General features: G+C 41.6%; 1 protein-coding gene across 1 annotated transcript in view; it reads left to right on the top strand.

Annotated features, from left to right (window-relative positions):
- Positions 1-16,774, top strand: part of Atg10 (autophagy related 10) — a 285,450-nt gene that overhangs the window by 11,407 nt on the left and 257,269 nt on the right. Inside the window, exon 2 of the mRNA XM_021180551.2 lies at positions 4,067-4,182. Coding sequence (XP_021036210.1) covers positions 4,078-4,182 — 105 coding nt within the window. The 5' untranslated portion in view covers positions 4,067-4,077. The remainder of the gene's footprint in view (positions 1-4,066; positions 4,183-16,774) is intronic.

Here is a 16,774-nt window from a genome sequence, read left to right as displayed (position 1 = left end):
ATTCTGTATTCGCAAGAAAAGGTATTTTGAGATCAAAAGAGATGACAACCTTGAGTTAAGTGTCCTTACTGCAGTACAAGCTCCAAGCTGGCTTGGGGAGCTGAGGTGGTGTGGAGCAGTTTTCACATATAATTTTTTTTTTTTTTAAATTTTCGAGACAGGGTTTCTCTGTGTAGTCCCCGCTGTCCTGGAACTCACTCTGTAGACCAGGCTGGCCTCGAACTCAGAAATCTGCCTGCCTCTGCCTCCCAAATATTGGGCTTAAAGGCGTGTGCCACCACTGCCCGGCACATGTAAATCTTATATGATAGTAAGTAACATGGTCACAATAAGTGCAACCACTGAGTAGTTTTAAAACAGTCCTCAAGTCTTGCAGTGGAAAAAGTCTTTCACTTTTCCTCACTCCACAAAACTCCGGGTATAGAGATTGTTGATGTCCTCACTTCTGTGACGCTGGTTTTAGGTCACTGCCTCTTTAACATGATATGGAATTCCTGTCCCTTTGAGGATTCTACAATACAATTTGTGAGCCATAGCACCTGGTGTCTCTGTCCTGTGACGTTGGGTGCTTGTAATATCGTCTGGGGAGCGAATCCAAGTGTTTCAGTGTTTGGAACTTCCTGAGCGCCAATCATGTTTGCCTGTAGTCATCTGGGTGTACTGATCCCTTGTTCACACTGAGACATCAACTATGACTGTCATAAACTTTCCCCCATTCCCTGCGGTTCTTACACCTTTTTGCTGTCCTGCATTCTTTGACATCTCTACATCTTTACTGATTTTTCCATCTTCTCTTGGCCTGTTTTTCTTTCCTGCCTAACCTGAACTTCTGACCTGTGGCCACCAGCCTTTCTCCTGCCACTGACCAGCTCAGCCAACCTGCAACTTTACATCACAAATCCTCTCTCTGCTCTTTCCGTTCTCCTGGAGCTGGGCACTCTGAAGCAAGTCACAGATCACAGGGATGCACTGTAAACCCAGGGCCATACAGGGTGTCACTCTCGACCCAGCTGCTTCTCATTGAGTGCTGTCTTGTGTCCCTCAGCAGGACTCCAATCTCAGTACTTTCTCTGGGGCTTTCCCTTATCGTGGCCTTCACCCCTTGAGCATCTGAGCATCTTGTGACCTTCTCTTCCTTAACCCGGAGACCCCTAACACTCCCTAAGTCATGCATTTTTCCTTAAATGACTCCTCTAGCCTCAAGGGAAACACATTTGGTGTTTAATCATCATTGGTGCTGGCAAGGAGGTTCCACGAGGTCAGTGTATTGTTTCCCCTTTGTGTTCTCTATAGGGTTGGGGTCTCTCTAACCAGCCTCCTATGCTCAGTTTGAGTGTGCCCTCCCTGAGGCCTGTGGGCCTCCATAATTACTGATTTGTGTCCCACTCACCACTTTGAAGATGTGGCCTGCAGACTTTCCTCACTTTTAGTTTTCTCTGTAGTCCAACATGACTTGGCTGCACTCTGGCTGCAGTTCATTGTCACGCCTGTCACATATGCAGTGACAGTGACTGCTTCATACGTCCCATAGGTGATTCATTCATAGGTGAGTCATTCTTGTCATTGGTAGGTACTGGTTTTGCCGTGCTTCCTGGAAAGCTGTGTCCTCAGCTCTGTTACTCTGACATTACTAGGCTCTCCGCATGCTGTTTCCTGAATCTCTTGATCATTGTTGGTTCTTCTTCCTCTGTAGATACCTTAAAAGTTGGTGTTCTGCAGGTTTATTTCATCCTTGTTCCTGTTACTGTGCACAGATGTTCTTCATGTTTTGATAGGATCTTAGAAAGACTTGCGGGGAATTATGAATGATTCCCAGGAGAAATATGGATAAAATTTAGTGTGTGAAGTTTCATGTGCACCCAGAAGCCATATTAAGAATATGGCCAGATTTGGGCGTGGTGTGTATTTGCCTGTTATCCTTGCATTGAGAAGGCAGAGGCAAGAGGAACAGATTACTGCAAGTTTGAGTCTAGCTTGATCTGCATAGTGAGTTTCAGGCTAGCCAGGGTTACATAGTGAAACTCAATTTCAAACCCAAATAACGAGAAAACCCAGAGTGTATTTCCCTGTTAAGAGACAAGCATGGTAGTATGTGACTTTAATCATAGCCATGAGCTTCAGGCCAGCCTTGTCTATAGATTGAGTTTCAGACCAACCTGGGCTATATAGGAAAATTGCTTTGTGAAAAAAGAAATAAAAAGTGTATGCTACAAAAACTTAATTATAATGTAAAAATGTATTCTTAAATTGAAAGTATGGCTAAAGCATTCATTTTCTTTGAGTGTAGCTACTTGATTGAAGTTTATTGTTCATGCCTTTCACCTTGTTTGTAAAGATAGAATCTCATGGAGCCCAGTCTGCCTTTGACCTCTGTGTGACTCGGAGAGTGACCTTGAACTCCTTACCTTCCTTGCCTCCATCTCAGGAGCTAGAATTACAGGCACACTGTTACACACAGATCATAGTTTATTCTTGGTTAAACTGAACCTAGGACACACCTTCTAAATTTCTGGTTTTGATTAAAAGGAAGCTCTCAGGTCCCTTATGTAGCTGGTTGAATACAGAGTCATGGGTTTGTATGTTTCCCCTCCATGTCCGTGCCTTCAGGTACACTGCAGTCATCTTGCTTGGGAACAGTGGGCTTTTCTTCGAGAGGCACACATTTATCTGGCCCTTATTGAGGCATTTACAAGATATGCAATCACGGAAATTACAGTTGTCTTCTGTATTTTATTGGTTTGTTTAATTAAACTCTGTATTTATGATATATGAATATAGTTGGTGAGCATGCCCTCGTCTCTCAGGAGCAGAATGCTTTATGGTTGCCATGTTGCAGAGACAGTGTGCTGAAGCAACGTTGAATGTGCTGGTTAATCCAGAGCTCGGTGAATAAAGGCTGGTGAGGACTCTCCACTGATACTGCTTTGTTGTTATCTTCCTTTCTTAGAGCATGAGTTCTTACAAGGCAAAGTGCCTGCTTTTTCACATCTAACTTTTCTCTATGCCCGGTGCCTATTTAATATACATTCAACTGGGTGCATAGACACATGCTTATGTAGGTTTGGCTAAATTTGAAGAAGTCTGCTTAGTGGGTTGGGAAACAGCTTGTATAATAGACAGGTCATAGCTCTGAATCCTTTTTTATTTGTATCTGTGAGCAGATTCTTTTTGAGTTTTCATCTAAGGAATGGAGATAACACACCTTTGGGTTGTGAGAGGATTGCGTGGCCATGTGAAGTGTCTCACGCTGTAGTAGTTGATAGGCTAAGTAGTGTTTTTGGTGCTCACAGCTAATGAGACGACAGAGCATTTCGTCTTTCATTGAGAGGCCTCAACTACATGATCTGGCAGTTTTCTTATGTGCTAAAATATTTCTGGAAATAATACTTTATGTTTTGAACAGCTTTCTACAACAAATATACGAGTATTTCTTGGTTTGTCACATTTGTGAGTTCGATCTAGTAGTAATTAATTAACTTTATACCTTGGAAAGCAATTTCAAGCTTTGCAACAGCATTTGTTGGAGAGTTGACCCTTCTAATAAAGTGTGAAGGGCAGCTGGCTTCCATGAATCACTGTAACATGGCAGCGTAAGTGCTGAGGTAGGAAGCAGGAAGGTTTCGAGGAGCATGTTTGAGAGCATTATCTCAGGATTAGATAAAATTAATAGTGAGGATTATACTATGTCCAACACCACCTTTCTCATTATAAAAGCAAACAACAGCCCAGAGTGTTTGGTCAGATGATCTGTTGATTTGTAGGGTGCATGTTGAGCATGGGTGAGGTCCTGGGGTCAGTGCCCAGAAATTCAAAAAGAAAACCAGACAAGAATCCCTCTCAAACAACTAAATACCAGTCAAAGAGAACTCCATAGATGAATACTCTTGTTTAAAGTATAGGCTTTTCAGGTTTAATGTTCCCTAAAACCGAATGGGGTCAGGGTGAGACTGTGGGGAGAGGGACTCTCTCACAGATGACCTTGAGGGTAGTTTCCATTGTTTTGCCCAACTCTGGGTAACTTAAGCTAATGCTAATACTGTTTGTTTATTTATTTATTTTATTGCAGTTCTCATTAACATGGAGGATGAGTTCTTTGGAGAAAAGAGCTTCCAACATTATTGTGCAGAATTCATCAGACATTCACAACAGATTGGCGATGGCTGGGAATGGAGAACAGCCAAGGTGAGACCAGAAGATGCATGTTTTGGTTCATGTGTGTTGATGGGGTCTAACTGCACAGCATAGCTAGCCTGGTATTTTCGACGTATCCCAGGCCATCTTCAAACTCACAGTAGCCCTTCCTCTCTTTCTCCCGGTTGACAGGTGACAGGTGTTGGTAATGACACCTGGCTACAACAGGGACTCCTATTTCCCTTTTTAGTCAAGGGTTATTTATTTTTGTTTTATAAAGATATCGATAATGGATAGTAAGGAATAAAGTGGGGTTGATTTAACAAAAGGCAAGAATTTAAAGCATTCATTAAAACAGATGTCCATTTTATTATTCCAACCATATGTATTCATAATTATTTGGCTAATAAAGTATTATCTAGAAAAGTCCTTCTGTGACCTTTCTGAGTTAATAGATAAGGTCCCTTACAATATTAATTATTGCTATGTAAATAAATGTTTCCCTGGAGCTTCAAACTAGTTGTTTACATTGTAAATGATCGCTCTCCCTTTCTCTTTGGTTTCAGTTTTGAGATAGGCTCTGACCTTGAACTTTATACGTTATCAAAGATGACATTGAATAGTCTCTCTCCTGCCACTACGTCCCAAGTCCTGGAATTACAGGCTTGTGTCATCACACCTGGCTATACTAGAATTCTTAGGACACTATTTTTGTCTAGAGCCATGGTTCTCAACCTGTGAGTTGAGACCCCTTTGGAGGTCATGTATTAAATATTTACATTATAATTCACAATAGTAGCAAAATTACAGCTATGAAGTAGCAACAGAATAATTTTATGGTTGGGGTCAACACAACAGGAGGAACTTTTTTTCTTTTTTTGCATATTGAATCAGTTCTTTATTTATTCTTTAATCTTTTTTTACATTCCAGTCATTATCCCCCTCTGGTCCGCCCTCTGACTGTTCCTCATCCCATACATCCAACCCTGTCTCCAAGAGGATGTCTCCCCCCACCCCCACACCACCAGACCTCCCCACTACCTGGGGCTTTAAGTCTCTTGAGGGTTAGGTGCATCTTTTCTCACTGGGGCCAGACCCAGCAGTCCTCTGCTGTATGTGTGTCAGGGGCTTTTTATCAGCTGGTGTATGCTGCCTGGTTGATGACTCAGTGTCTAAGAGACCTTGGGGGTCCCGGTTAGTTGAGACTGCTGGACTTCCTATGGTGTTGCCCTCCTCCTCAGCTTCTTCCATCTTTTCCCTAATTCAACCACAGGGGTCCTGAGTTCATTGGTTGGGTGTAAGTATCTGCATCTGACTCTTTCAGCTGCTTGTTAGCCCTTAAGGGTCCCAGAGTTAGGAAGGTTGAGAGCCGCTGTTCTAGAGAGAGTAATGGTAATGGTAATCCTGAAATCATGTCAAAGCCCAGCACTCAAAGAGTCTCCAGGATTAAGGACTGTGATATTTGAGAACTTCTTAATAACAAATATCGTACAGAATGTTTAGTCTTTTGATTCTATTCTAAAATAATGTAAAAAAGCCTGATATACTCAAGTATTCCCATATACACAATTGGTAGTGTTCAGCCTGATATACTCAAGTATTCCCATATACACAATTGGTAGTGTTCAGCCTGATATACTCAAGTATTCCCATATACACAATTGGTAGTGTTCAGCCTGATATACTCAAGTATTCCCATATACACAATTGGTAGTGTTCAGCCTGATATACTCAAGTATTCCCATATACACAATTGGTAGTGTTCTCTGCTAACAGCTTTCTGAGAGTTGCCTGAAGTCTTTTTCGAGAACAGAATTTCCCGTCTGACCTTTCAGTTGATTCGTGACCGGCTCAGGCTCTTGCTTCCGTGCTTCCTGGTTCCTGTGTGCATCTGAGAAACCTGAACGTTTGTCCCTGGTTCTCACCATGTAGGACTGAGTTGGGAGATGCAGGTCCTGGGCCAGCTCAGAATGTCACTGGGCTGAAGCCAAGGTCTCCTTGGGGTTATTTCCCTAAATCAAGCTCTGACTGGTGGCTCCTGGGTGCTTGTGGGTGTTCTCAGATCTACTGTTTCCTTAGTGACTCAACACTGTATTACTTTGAGACATGGTCTTGCTTGGTGGTGCAGCCTGCTTCCCCTGAACTGGGATAACAGGATGAGTCACAGTGATAACCAGAGATTTTTAACCCCTAGGGGCCTTTCCTCAGGCCCTGTGTGGACAGCTGACTTCGTTTGTACCTTTTATTAAATTTACTCTTGGGTAGTTTTATAGTTTTTATTACTATTGTGTTTGAATTTTCATTCACATTATATGTTCTCTGAGTTATATTAAGGAATCACTATCTCTGCATGTCAATCTTACACCAGTAACTTTGCTGTGTTCATACTGCATCCTTTGTGATATTCCTGTGTTGTTTCACAATTGAGAAGGAACATGTTAAGCAATACTCCTAACAGCTCTCTGTCTTTAGCTTAATTTAATTTAATTATTCTGATAGTCAATGAGTCTAAGTCCCTCCCTCCCTCCCTCCCTCCCTCCCTCCCTCCCTCCCATTCTTCCTCCTTCCCTCCCTTCCTTCTTCCTTTTCTACCTCTCTTGGTGTTAGGAACTGAAGCTCATGTATAGGTTTCTGACTCTTGTAAAGCTACTTTTTATTTGGCAGCAATAAATTTTAGAATTATATCACACAGTAAGAAAAAGCGGTGTTCTCAGATATCCTTTATGCTACTTTTTGAGAATCAGGAAAATGGATCAGCGTTCCTGGAAATTCTCAGAAATTTCAAAATTATGATTATTTTTAAAACACATTTCTAACAGTTTTCACACTCTGTACATTGGATAGCTGAAACTCATGTTTAAAGACTAAAATATACTAAATTTCATGGTGCTTTCAAAGAGCTAGAACTTTCAAGAATATTTCAATAATGAAAAACATAATTTAAGATCCAGGTTTTCCGGTAAGGTAGTGAAAAAGCCCCTCATGTCCCTCTTTGGCTTATAACCTCCTGGGAACCATGTGGGAAGTTTCTCTTTGCCCTTTGCCCTTTTTATTTTGTTATGTTTTTAAGACAGAGACTTATATAGCTCTGGTTTGGCTTTCAATTCATCATGTAACTGAGGCTGGCCTTGAACTTCTTTTTTTGTTAAGGGTTTTTCTGTGTAGCCCTGGCTGTCCTGGAACTCACTCTGTAGACCAGGCTGGCCTCGAACTCAGAAATCCACCTGCCTCTGCCTCCCGAGTACTGGGATTAAGGGCGTGCGCCACTACTGCCCGGTGGTCTTGAACTTCTGATCCCTTAAACTCTGCCTCCCAAGTGCTGGGATCACAGGCAGGTTCCACTGTATCTATCTCTGCCCGCCCCCTTCTGTATGTTAGCTGGAAGCAAGGTAACACTGTTAATGTTTCAGAGATCTAATAGAGAAGGCCTGGGGTCTGTATGCCATTGGGTGTGAAATGAGGTCGTTCTAGAGTTCGGGGGAGCCTTCAGGAGGGGAGACATTTGTGCCAGAAGTTCTTCACTGTAATTGTAAACTATGGTCTGAAGGATTAGTTTTTAAGATTCGACTTTGTTGCTGGCCAGTCTCTGAAATAGCATAGTTAAGTCTGATTTCATGTTTACTGTCCTGGCTGCTGAGTTAAGAAAGGTCCTTACCCTTTAGAGTGAGCGTTGTACCTTTAATTAAGGGCCTTTACCCCAAGTGGGATAAGCCCTGAGATAGCAAAACGAAACACCAACACCAGAGAAGATCCATGTAGCCTGAAGGTAGTGACTGTAAAAGCAAATGTCTGTGTCTGTGGAGACCTGGGTGGTAAGGTACGCAGGATAAACCTTCAGGGATTAAGCAGTGTGAAAAATGGGGCCGATGGTAAGTGGCTGTCCAGGCTGTCTGAACGTTCAGATCTTAATATTTTGAGAAAAGTAAAAACTCCTGATTTAGTTTCTGAGTTGTTAAGTGTTGGTAACTGGTTAGAAATCATGATCTTAAACACGGTGAAGATCAAACCAAACTTTAGTGAGGCGTCCTGGGTGGTCTGTGGGTGGGCAGCACAGGAGTTCTAGGGTCAGGTGTCTGTGTGACTTGACTGGTTTCTCAGCCAGCCCTGCCTCAGTGTATGTGGCTGACCTGAGCTCTGAGAGGGACTCTATGCTGCCTCTACATGGGCTCAGCCTGCTGAGCTATGGCTCCCTCATAACTTATCTGTCCTACTTAGCCATAGCTAACCCTTTACAAAATATCTTTGACTAGGTCCTATCTCCTGCATGTAATTTTTTCCCCTTGAATTCTGCTGGAACTCTGTTTTATCACAGAATAACATAGAAGCTGCTTAACACCGTGGTTTCCCCCACTACTACTTGTACAGTTTCACTGTCCACTCTGCAGCTCACATCTCTCTCTAAATGCCCAGAATCAGAGAAAAGGCCATTCTGAAAAATGAATAATTTTTTTTTTGGTCAGTGCTAAAACACAAAGTATCATGAAAGGATTCTAAGTCTCAGTTAATTTCCAGGGTCAAGGGTTGGAGAGCAATAGATCGCTCTACTCTGAATAGACAGACAGCATTCGTGTGCTTGCATGTATGTACCCTGAGGACGGGAGCACTAGGGGTCGTGGAGTGTTCCAAGTTTAGACATTGTATACTCAGATTCAATTATGGATTCATTTCTCTCTGATTTTTAAATTGTTTTGAAGTAATAATATTAAGCTAACAAACTTTAAAACCTCTTTCCACCTAGTTTTTGATTATTGATTTAACTTGAACTTCACAGCAATGTTTATAATGTTCACTCTTAGCCTTTGCTGTTTTCAGAGTGGGTCCTTTTTATGTTTTAAGAAAACCAATAGAAGCCACTCTATGAGCCATTGCTATTCTCCTTATACCACATGGTTAGTGATGTTTATTATGGTGAATCATAAAACATGTCTACAGGCATCTTCACTTGGGGTTACTGTGATCTTATTGCAGTCCGTAAAGCCTAATATCATAGAAGAAGGCCTAGCATTCTCTGGACAGAGGTGCCACGAATCTCAGCTCTATTTTTGTGCATTCATGAAATCTTTAGTATGTATTTAGAAATTTAATATCACAGTAGGCTGGAGATGTAGCTCAGGGAAATCACACCTGCCAACCATGCACAAGGCTCCCACACTGTAAAAACAAAAACAACAAAGAAGCTCATTTCAACTGTCCTTGTAGAGTTTTCCATTTGTTAATTGTGTTTGTTGTGTATGTTCACACATGTGCTATATTTGTGTGTGTGTTTGTGTAGGTCAGAGGTTGATGGGCAGTGTGCTTCTTAGTCACTCCTTATCAGAACTTTTGAGATCCAGTCTCTCCTTAGTCACTTTATTAGTGCTGGTGAGGTTCTGGCTGGTGTTTCCTGGTTCTTGGCCCATTATTTTTGTAATAAAGGCTGACATAGTTCCCAGAGTAGCAAGAAATGTATTTAAGGCAACATGGTAGTATAGATAAGAAAGAAACAGGAGTGAGGGCCCTCAAGAGCTTCAGGCAACCCAGGTATGTGTGAGTCATCATAGGAATGTTTGACTAGTTTCTAGTCAGCTATCATTGACTAGAAGCTATATGACTGAGGGGCCTTATGCGGAACAGAAACTTCTTGCATCCTTTGAAGTGGGGTAGGCTTGGAAGTCGGTGCAGATGGGGTGCTAGGTTGCTAACATACTGTTGGGTAGATACATTGTTTGGAGTTGTATGTGTGTGCATGATACACATGGAGAGTCCTCACCACCAAGAGCACTGGTGCGCAGCCTAAGCCCAGCAAGTCAAGGTTGCTCACTGTTTATTTCCTGTGTTGTCTGCTTCAGTTCGGATGCACAGCTTGGCTAGCAAGCCCCTGGGAGCTTCCTGTTGCTGCCTCCCCAGGAATAGGATCCCAGGCTTAAGCTGCTGCTCCCAAGTTTTTATGTGAGCTTTGGGGACCTGAACTTTCTTTAAATTAATATGTGTAAATCTGTTTTTCACAGCGTATTGCTAAAGTAATTCTCACACATTTGAAAGTTTCTTTCTGTCTCTGTGGTGTGGAAACAGGACATTCAGACACTGCAAAGAAATTCTCCCACTTTCTTGAGATTAGACTTTATATGGTTAACCTTTGCTAATTTTCTGTTATTCTTTATTGTGCTTTTCGGGCTGAATTTCATGTAATCCAAGATGGCCTTAAACTTGCTTTGTAACTGAGGATGGTCTTGGACTCCTGGCCCTCTGTCTCCATATCCAAATGCTGGGATTACAGGCATGTGCTAACATACTGTATGTTACTGTATGTTATTCTTAAACTGTATGTTATTCTTAAAAAAGAATTAGAGAGCTTTCCCCCTGCATTAATCACTGATTCCTCAGTTAAACCTGCTTGATTGTATTTCAAAAGACGCATAATAATACATCAGAAATAACTTAGGAACTTAGGAACTAGTTGTTATAAAGGTTGTTCCTTAATTTATATATAATTTATATAATGTAAAAAAAAATAATGGCTAGGTATGGTGTTATGTCAGTATTTGGGAGGTTAAGGTAGATAAATTGCTCTGAGTTCAAGGTTAGCTTGGGCTATGTAGTGTGATCCAGGACAGCTAGGGTTATAGAGCAATTCTGTATCTCAGTACAACAATGACGGCAAAAACAAGCAAACAAACCAACCAACCAACCAACCAGAACAAAAACCTTCTTCCTTCAAAAAATAACTAAGTAAAACACTTAAATTTAACGGAGTATAAATTTAAATTGCTTGACAATTAATTTTTCATAGGCATCTTTGTCTCTGAGTAATACACATTGCTTTTTTTTTTTTTTTCAAATCCTTCTCCATTTTACTATCTATATCCAAGTCCATAATTTAAGGTAGATTGTAAAGTGTCTCCATGCTTTATCTGTCAGTGTGATCTGAGTTAAAAGCCCACCATGGTCCCCCCATCACTCCTTCTGCCCTGCTGAGTTTCATACTTCATTTATTTGCACAGCCATCTTTATTTTTAATGTCTTATGAAAAATTCCAGCATATAACACTAGAGAGACTCGTATAATGAATTTCTATGTACCTATCACCTGGCTCCCACAATTATCAACTCACAGCCAGAAACACAGTGTTTCAAAGCATCTGTGTTATAGATGAAATGACGTAATATATCTCAATATAATTAACTTGGCTTTGTTTTTCCCCGTGCCTTCAAATGATGTGTTTTTGAAGCAAACTCTGAAAACTTATTTATTTCATATATTAAAAGGAATGAAAGCGCTTCAACAGAGAGCCCCAAAGAAAAAAAATAGTATTTTTTAAATTTTATTTTATTTAAAAAACTGTGTCAAAATACATATAATACGAGGCTTGAGTTGACTTATGCTGTTGAGGGGCCTCGCCCCTGAAGTTCATGATGCTCTTCCTAACCATCTTCTCACTCCATCCCTCTGCCTTCGATGGTTATGGGCATCTTATGTGCCATGGTGGAATCAAATAGTATTTTTCTGTTAATGGCTGGCTTCTTTCATTTTGTATAATGTCTTCAAAGCTCATCTTTTATCTCTATGAATTTTGATCAAGACTTATGAAAAGAGAGGTGGAAAGAGAATTTGGAGCAGATCTCTGTTACATGATGGCATTGGGTTTTTAAAAAAGATATTGTAGTTCTTTTGTTTATGAAGTACATTATTAAAGAGGATTAAGAGATGGCTCGGGTGTTTAAAATGCGTGATATTCTTTTATAGGATCAGAGTCTGATTCCCAGCACCCAGGTCAGGTGGCTCGCAGCTGCCTGTAACTCCTGCTTCAGGGCTCTGATGCACTCTTCTGGACTCTGTGGGCACGCAAAACTGCCTGCACATACTCCATCCCTCCCTCATACATGTGCATACACATAATTAAAAATCAAATACATCTTTAAAAATATTTTCCATGTACCTATCCCATTTGCTGATATATAACCTGATTGATAGATAAACCTCAAATTATAAAGAAGACAATTTGTTATGTGTAGTTTACCTAACCATTTCCATTTTTCTTTTGAATTGGAGCTTTGTTGTGTTGCCCATGCTGGTCTCCAACATACGGGCTCTTGAATGACCGACCCTTCTGTCTCAGGTTCTAAAGAGTTTTGATTACATGTCCATACCTGCACAGAGTAACCCAGTCAAAGCTGTATTCTTTATACATCAACCTCTTGGAAGTAATTCTTTTCATTTCAAAAATGAAATATTACTTACAATGTCCATGTCTGTATGTATGAGTTACTTCTCTTTTGCTGTGATAAAATACCATGTCCAAAAGCAGTTTAAGGAGGAAAGGGTGTATCTTGTCTTACAATTCTACAGGGATAGAGTCTATAATGGTGGAGAAGGCATGCCATCTCAGCAGAAGCAGGAAGTTGGTGATCACCACCACACAGGAAGCAGAGAGCAAGCAGGAAATAGGGTGATGTTTTGAACCCTTAAAGCCTGTCCCCCAGTAACATGGAGGACTCTGCCAGCTATAAGTTCCATAACCTCCCAGATAGCTCCTATGACTAGGACTTAGTGTTTAAATGCACGAACTTACAGGGACATTTCTCAGTTCAACCACCACACTGTATACAGCATCCAAAGATGGACAGAAATTTAGTGACAGTTATTGAGTTTACTGAAAGATACATCCCAGGGATTTTAAAGAACAATGTTACTTTATACCAGTAACAGATAAATCTATGTATTGGCTGGCTGTGGTGATATGGGCATACTTCCCAGGTGGAGACCAGAGGACCTGTCACACTGCCCACAACGTGGAGGGCAGCCTATGTTACACCATGAGATCATGTCTCAAAGACCATACCAAACTAAATCACACCACCACCAAACCAGAAAAGCATGTGTTAGTTTGTGATGGTTAATTTTTATTCCTCTAGTTTGTTTTATAGATTTATGTACTCTCTTACTAATAATCCTCCCTTCCTGGGGATGGTGAACATAGATATATTTGTTTAATCATTCACTGTTAGTTAATGAAATATTCCTGGCTCAAAATGTCACTGATAACGGTTAAGCATATTGCACTCATATCTCTTGAAACTAGACTAGATTTTTTAAAAACAATTATCTTTGGAGATTAGGAGAAAAATGTACTTGGAGATGAATGGCCTGGTTTGTGATAAATTTGGAATCCTAGTCAGTTGCACTTGATTTTGTATTCATAATTTATTGAGTGTTGTGATATTTGTTTCCTAAGCATATACAAGTCTTGAGAAGTTACTACAAATACTGCTTGTATCACTTGTGAATTTGATAATTTCCAACACCATGATCACCAAGACTTTTGAGAAATGAAAGCTATAATACTTGTGCAAACTGATAAGTTAAATAATGGTAGTAATTATTCCAGTTTAACACTTAAGAGCCCACATTTAGTTGTAGTGATGATCTAAGTTTCTGGGTGGGTTACAGTGTGTATTTCAAAAGTTCTGAGGGAAGGTTGTCTTATAGTGGGCTTTGTGGCATATTAAACAAAGACACTTGATATTTCATATATATATATATTTCATATATATATATGTGTGTGTTATGCATATATACACATATATATGTATATATTTTCATAAGCCAATTTACTAATTTATAATAAGATTATTAGATGAACTAACTATAATACTCTTCTCAGTGTGGTAGTTCATTTTTGCTTTGTTAGTGGTCATGAGGCTAGTGCTGTGTGATAGAACTTCTCCTTCAGAGACTCAGTACACACACCTGTTCATCCTAGATCGGGATCTGATGACAGATCACAGTATGGATACCATCACATCCAAGTTGGGAAGCAGTTGAGCTTTATTGGAGTTACTTACCGGAGCAGAAATGACTCAAAGACAGTGTCACTGCCAGCACCCATTCCAGCAGGGGCAACACAAAAGCTAGGAAGTGTGGAGCACACTATATAGCATTTCTGCAGCTCAACAGGTTGGAGTGTCCTTTCCAGGTGCCTCAGTTGTTCTAACCCTCTTACAGGTAGCCAGCTGGTTTCTCCTCCTTCCAGGCAACAGGTCTGTTCGCCGAGTCTTCTTTGTAGCTCACCTGTACTTCTTCTGTGAGGTACTCTGAGTTGCTTACTCTGGCAGGGAGGGGCCTAACGAATCTAGTCAGCTTCAGGGACTTCCTGAAGCTATTTTGAGTTGTTTACTTTCCTGCTTACGAAGCTTCTACTTCAATCTAGGAGGAAATTGTTATACAACAGCTGCAGAGATAGCTCATCTGGTAAAGAGTTCGTCCTGTTTTATAGGTGACCAAATCTCAAATGAGTACAAATTCTCAGACGGAGTTGGACGAATAAATATTAATGGCANGCTATCTCTTGTTTTATAGTAAGGATTGCCTTACCAGTGAGGACACCTGGGTTAGAATGTGGAAAGTTAAAGCTTCCTCCCTACTTTTTCGGGGCAGTATTCGGTTGTGTTNTCCAGGCTGGTCTCCCTTGCCTTCTTTCTGCTTCAGTGTCATGAATGTGGGGCTCACATGAAGGCCCTGTTAAGTCTCGAAAGGCTCTCCACCTTTTCCCTGAATCTGCTGTGGACTTTCAGCGTTCAGGCAGGTTCCAAGACTGCCCTGCCTTCTTGTTTTTCCATGTTCCTTTTCTGTTACCCAGGATATGTGGAGAACTTGAGCCCCCTTGAATGCAAGTGTAAGGCAGGCAGAGTTCAGAGTTCTCTCTCATTCCTTACGTCTCCTGTGTTGTGTTGTCACGGCATAGCCTGTCTTAACTGGGATAGCTAGCTCAGGATGGTGCCTGAGATAGCTGCGTTGAGTATTGCTGGTACGCCTGCTTCAGCCCCGCAGAGCACCTTGACTGAGGATGCTGCTATTGGCCCCTGAGGACGCTGAGCCCGAGAGAGAGCAGAGCACCCTGAGATGCCTCTCAGTGGCTTTTCATGATGTACTGTAGTGCTTCTTAGCACAACAGGTGTCCAGGGTGGATTTCGGGCCTCAGATGGTAGTTGTACCTGCTCTGTCACTTACATTCCTGTGCCTTAGAGACTTTTGAAGTTCTACCTCCCGAGGCTATGTGGCATTGTTATTTGCATTTATTCTTAAATCCTGTTTATTTGAACACTTTCACATGTTGATGGACACATTTTGTGATTTGTGTGGATGAGTCCTTTGCAAATAATCACTGCAGGATTTTCTGAGATTAAACTTGGGCATTGTCCGCGTAGAGGTGACAGTCCCGACTCCTCAGTTTTGGTAACATACTTCCTTCCCCAGGTTGTCATATCACTGACCCTAGTGATTGTACCCTGTCCATCTCCCCACAGAGCTCCCTGGCATCAGGGACAGTGATTTCACTCCTATGTCCTCTTTTCTACATCCTCGGTTCTCAGAACCGTAAGCAGACGTTGTATGTTTGCTTAATTACAGTAAAGGCAGATAAGCCAGAGCGTGTCAGTCAAGAAGTTCCTGTTTCTGTGGGTCTGTCCCATGGTATTTCATTTCGTTGTGTATTGTTTGAACTGAGTAGATCACTGACTGATGTTTTTATAAGGACTTGTTAAGTAGTAAGGCTCCTTTTTACTATAGTGAGCCACCAGGTTAATATTACTACGCACTATCATGACCTCTAGGCTGCTAAATTCATTTGGGAAATGTTTGGACTTTTAGTAGCACTGGTCGGGCCTGGTCGTCTCTGCCTTCTCTTGGTGTCCCCAGTTTCTTAGTTTACCTCCTATGTATACTGTATTCCATTTCGGTCTCCTGTGCTGTCTCCTTCTTGTCCGCAGTCTCATGACATTACTGTCTGGGCTCAGGCCTTGGCCTTTTCTCATTACCCTAGAGATTGCCTCATCTGTCCCAGTCTGCTCCCCATCCCTTAAGGGCACGATCGATCTTGATCCATCGCTCTCAGTCCCGAGGGTGAGGGAGAGTGTGACAAAAAACAGACTTCGTGGGAGGCAGCCTCATTGAGCAGCTCATTTAATTGGGGAGAACAAAGGCTGTTTAAATCTTTGGAGCGTGAGTAGGGAGTATGGGGTGAGTGTACCATTGGTCCATGCCAGGGTGCTGGGGTGCCTCAGTTGCATAAGGAGGAGTGCCAGGTCCTGTTTCCTTATACAGAGAAAGGAAGTTTAACCTGGCTACTGGATGTGGGACCTCCTCTGGTAGGGCAAAGGTTGGGGCACAGGTCTGCCTATGCCAGGATATTCAGACCCAGGACTGGGGTGGGTGGGTTGGTGGGCAATCCTACTCCTGCCCATCTCAGGACTTCTTGGGTTTGGACATGCCTTGACCCCACTCTTGCCCCAGACCTGCTCCCCTGGCCTTACATTACCGCATCTAAGTTCTGTTGCCACCAGACATGAACCTACTACCCAGACTTCTCTCTTGAATTATAGATGTGTAGACCAACTTTGTATTTGTTCAGGAAATACTACTCCAAACCCCAAAGTCTGGGACAAAAGGAGCAGTGATTCTCTCCACCTCCAAGTTTGACACACGCTGCCCTCACTGTCTGTCTGTCTTTCTCTCTTCCTTTCTCTCTTTCTTTCTTTCTTCCTTCCTTTCTTCCTTCCTTCCTTCCTTCCTTTCTTCCTTCCTTCCTTCCTTCCTTTCTTTCTTTCTTTCTTTCTTTCTTTCTTTCTTTCTTTCTTTCTTTCTTTCTTTCTTTCTTTCTTTCTTTCTT

This window comes from Mus caroli, chromosome 13, assembly GCF_900094665.2.
Source record: "Mus caroli chromosome 13, CAROLI_EIJ_v1.1, whole genome shotgun sequence".
Lineage (NCBI taxonomy): Eukaryota > Metazoa > Chordata > Mammalia > Rodentia > Muridae > Mus > Mus caroli.
The sequence above is the reverse complement of the archived record's forward strand: the minus strand, read 5'-3'. Positions and strand labels throughout refer to the sequence as shown.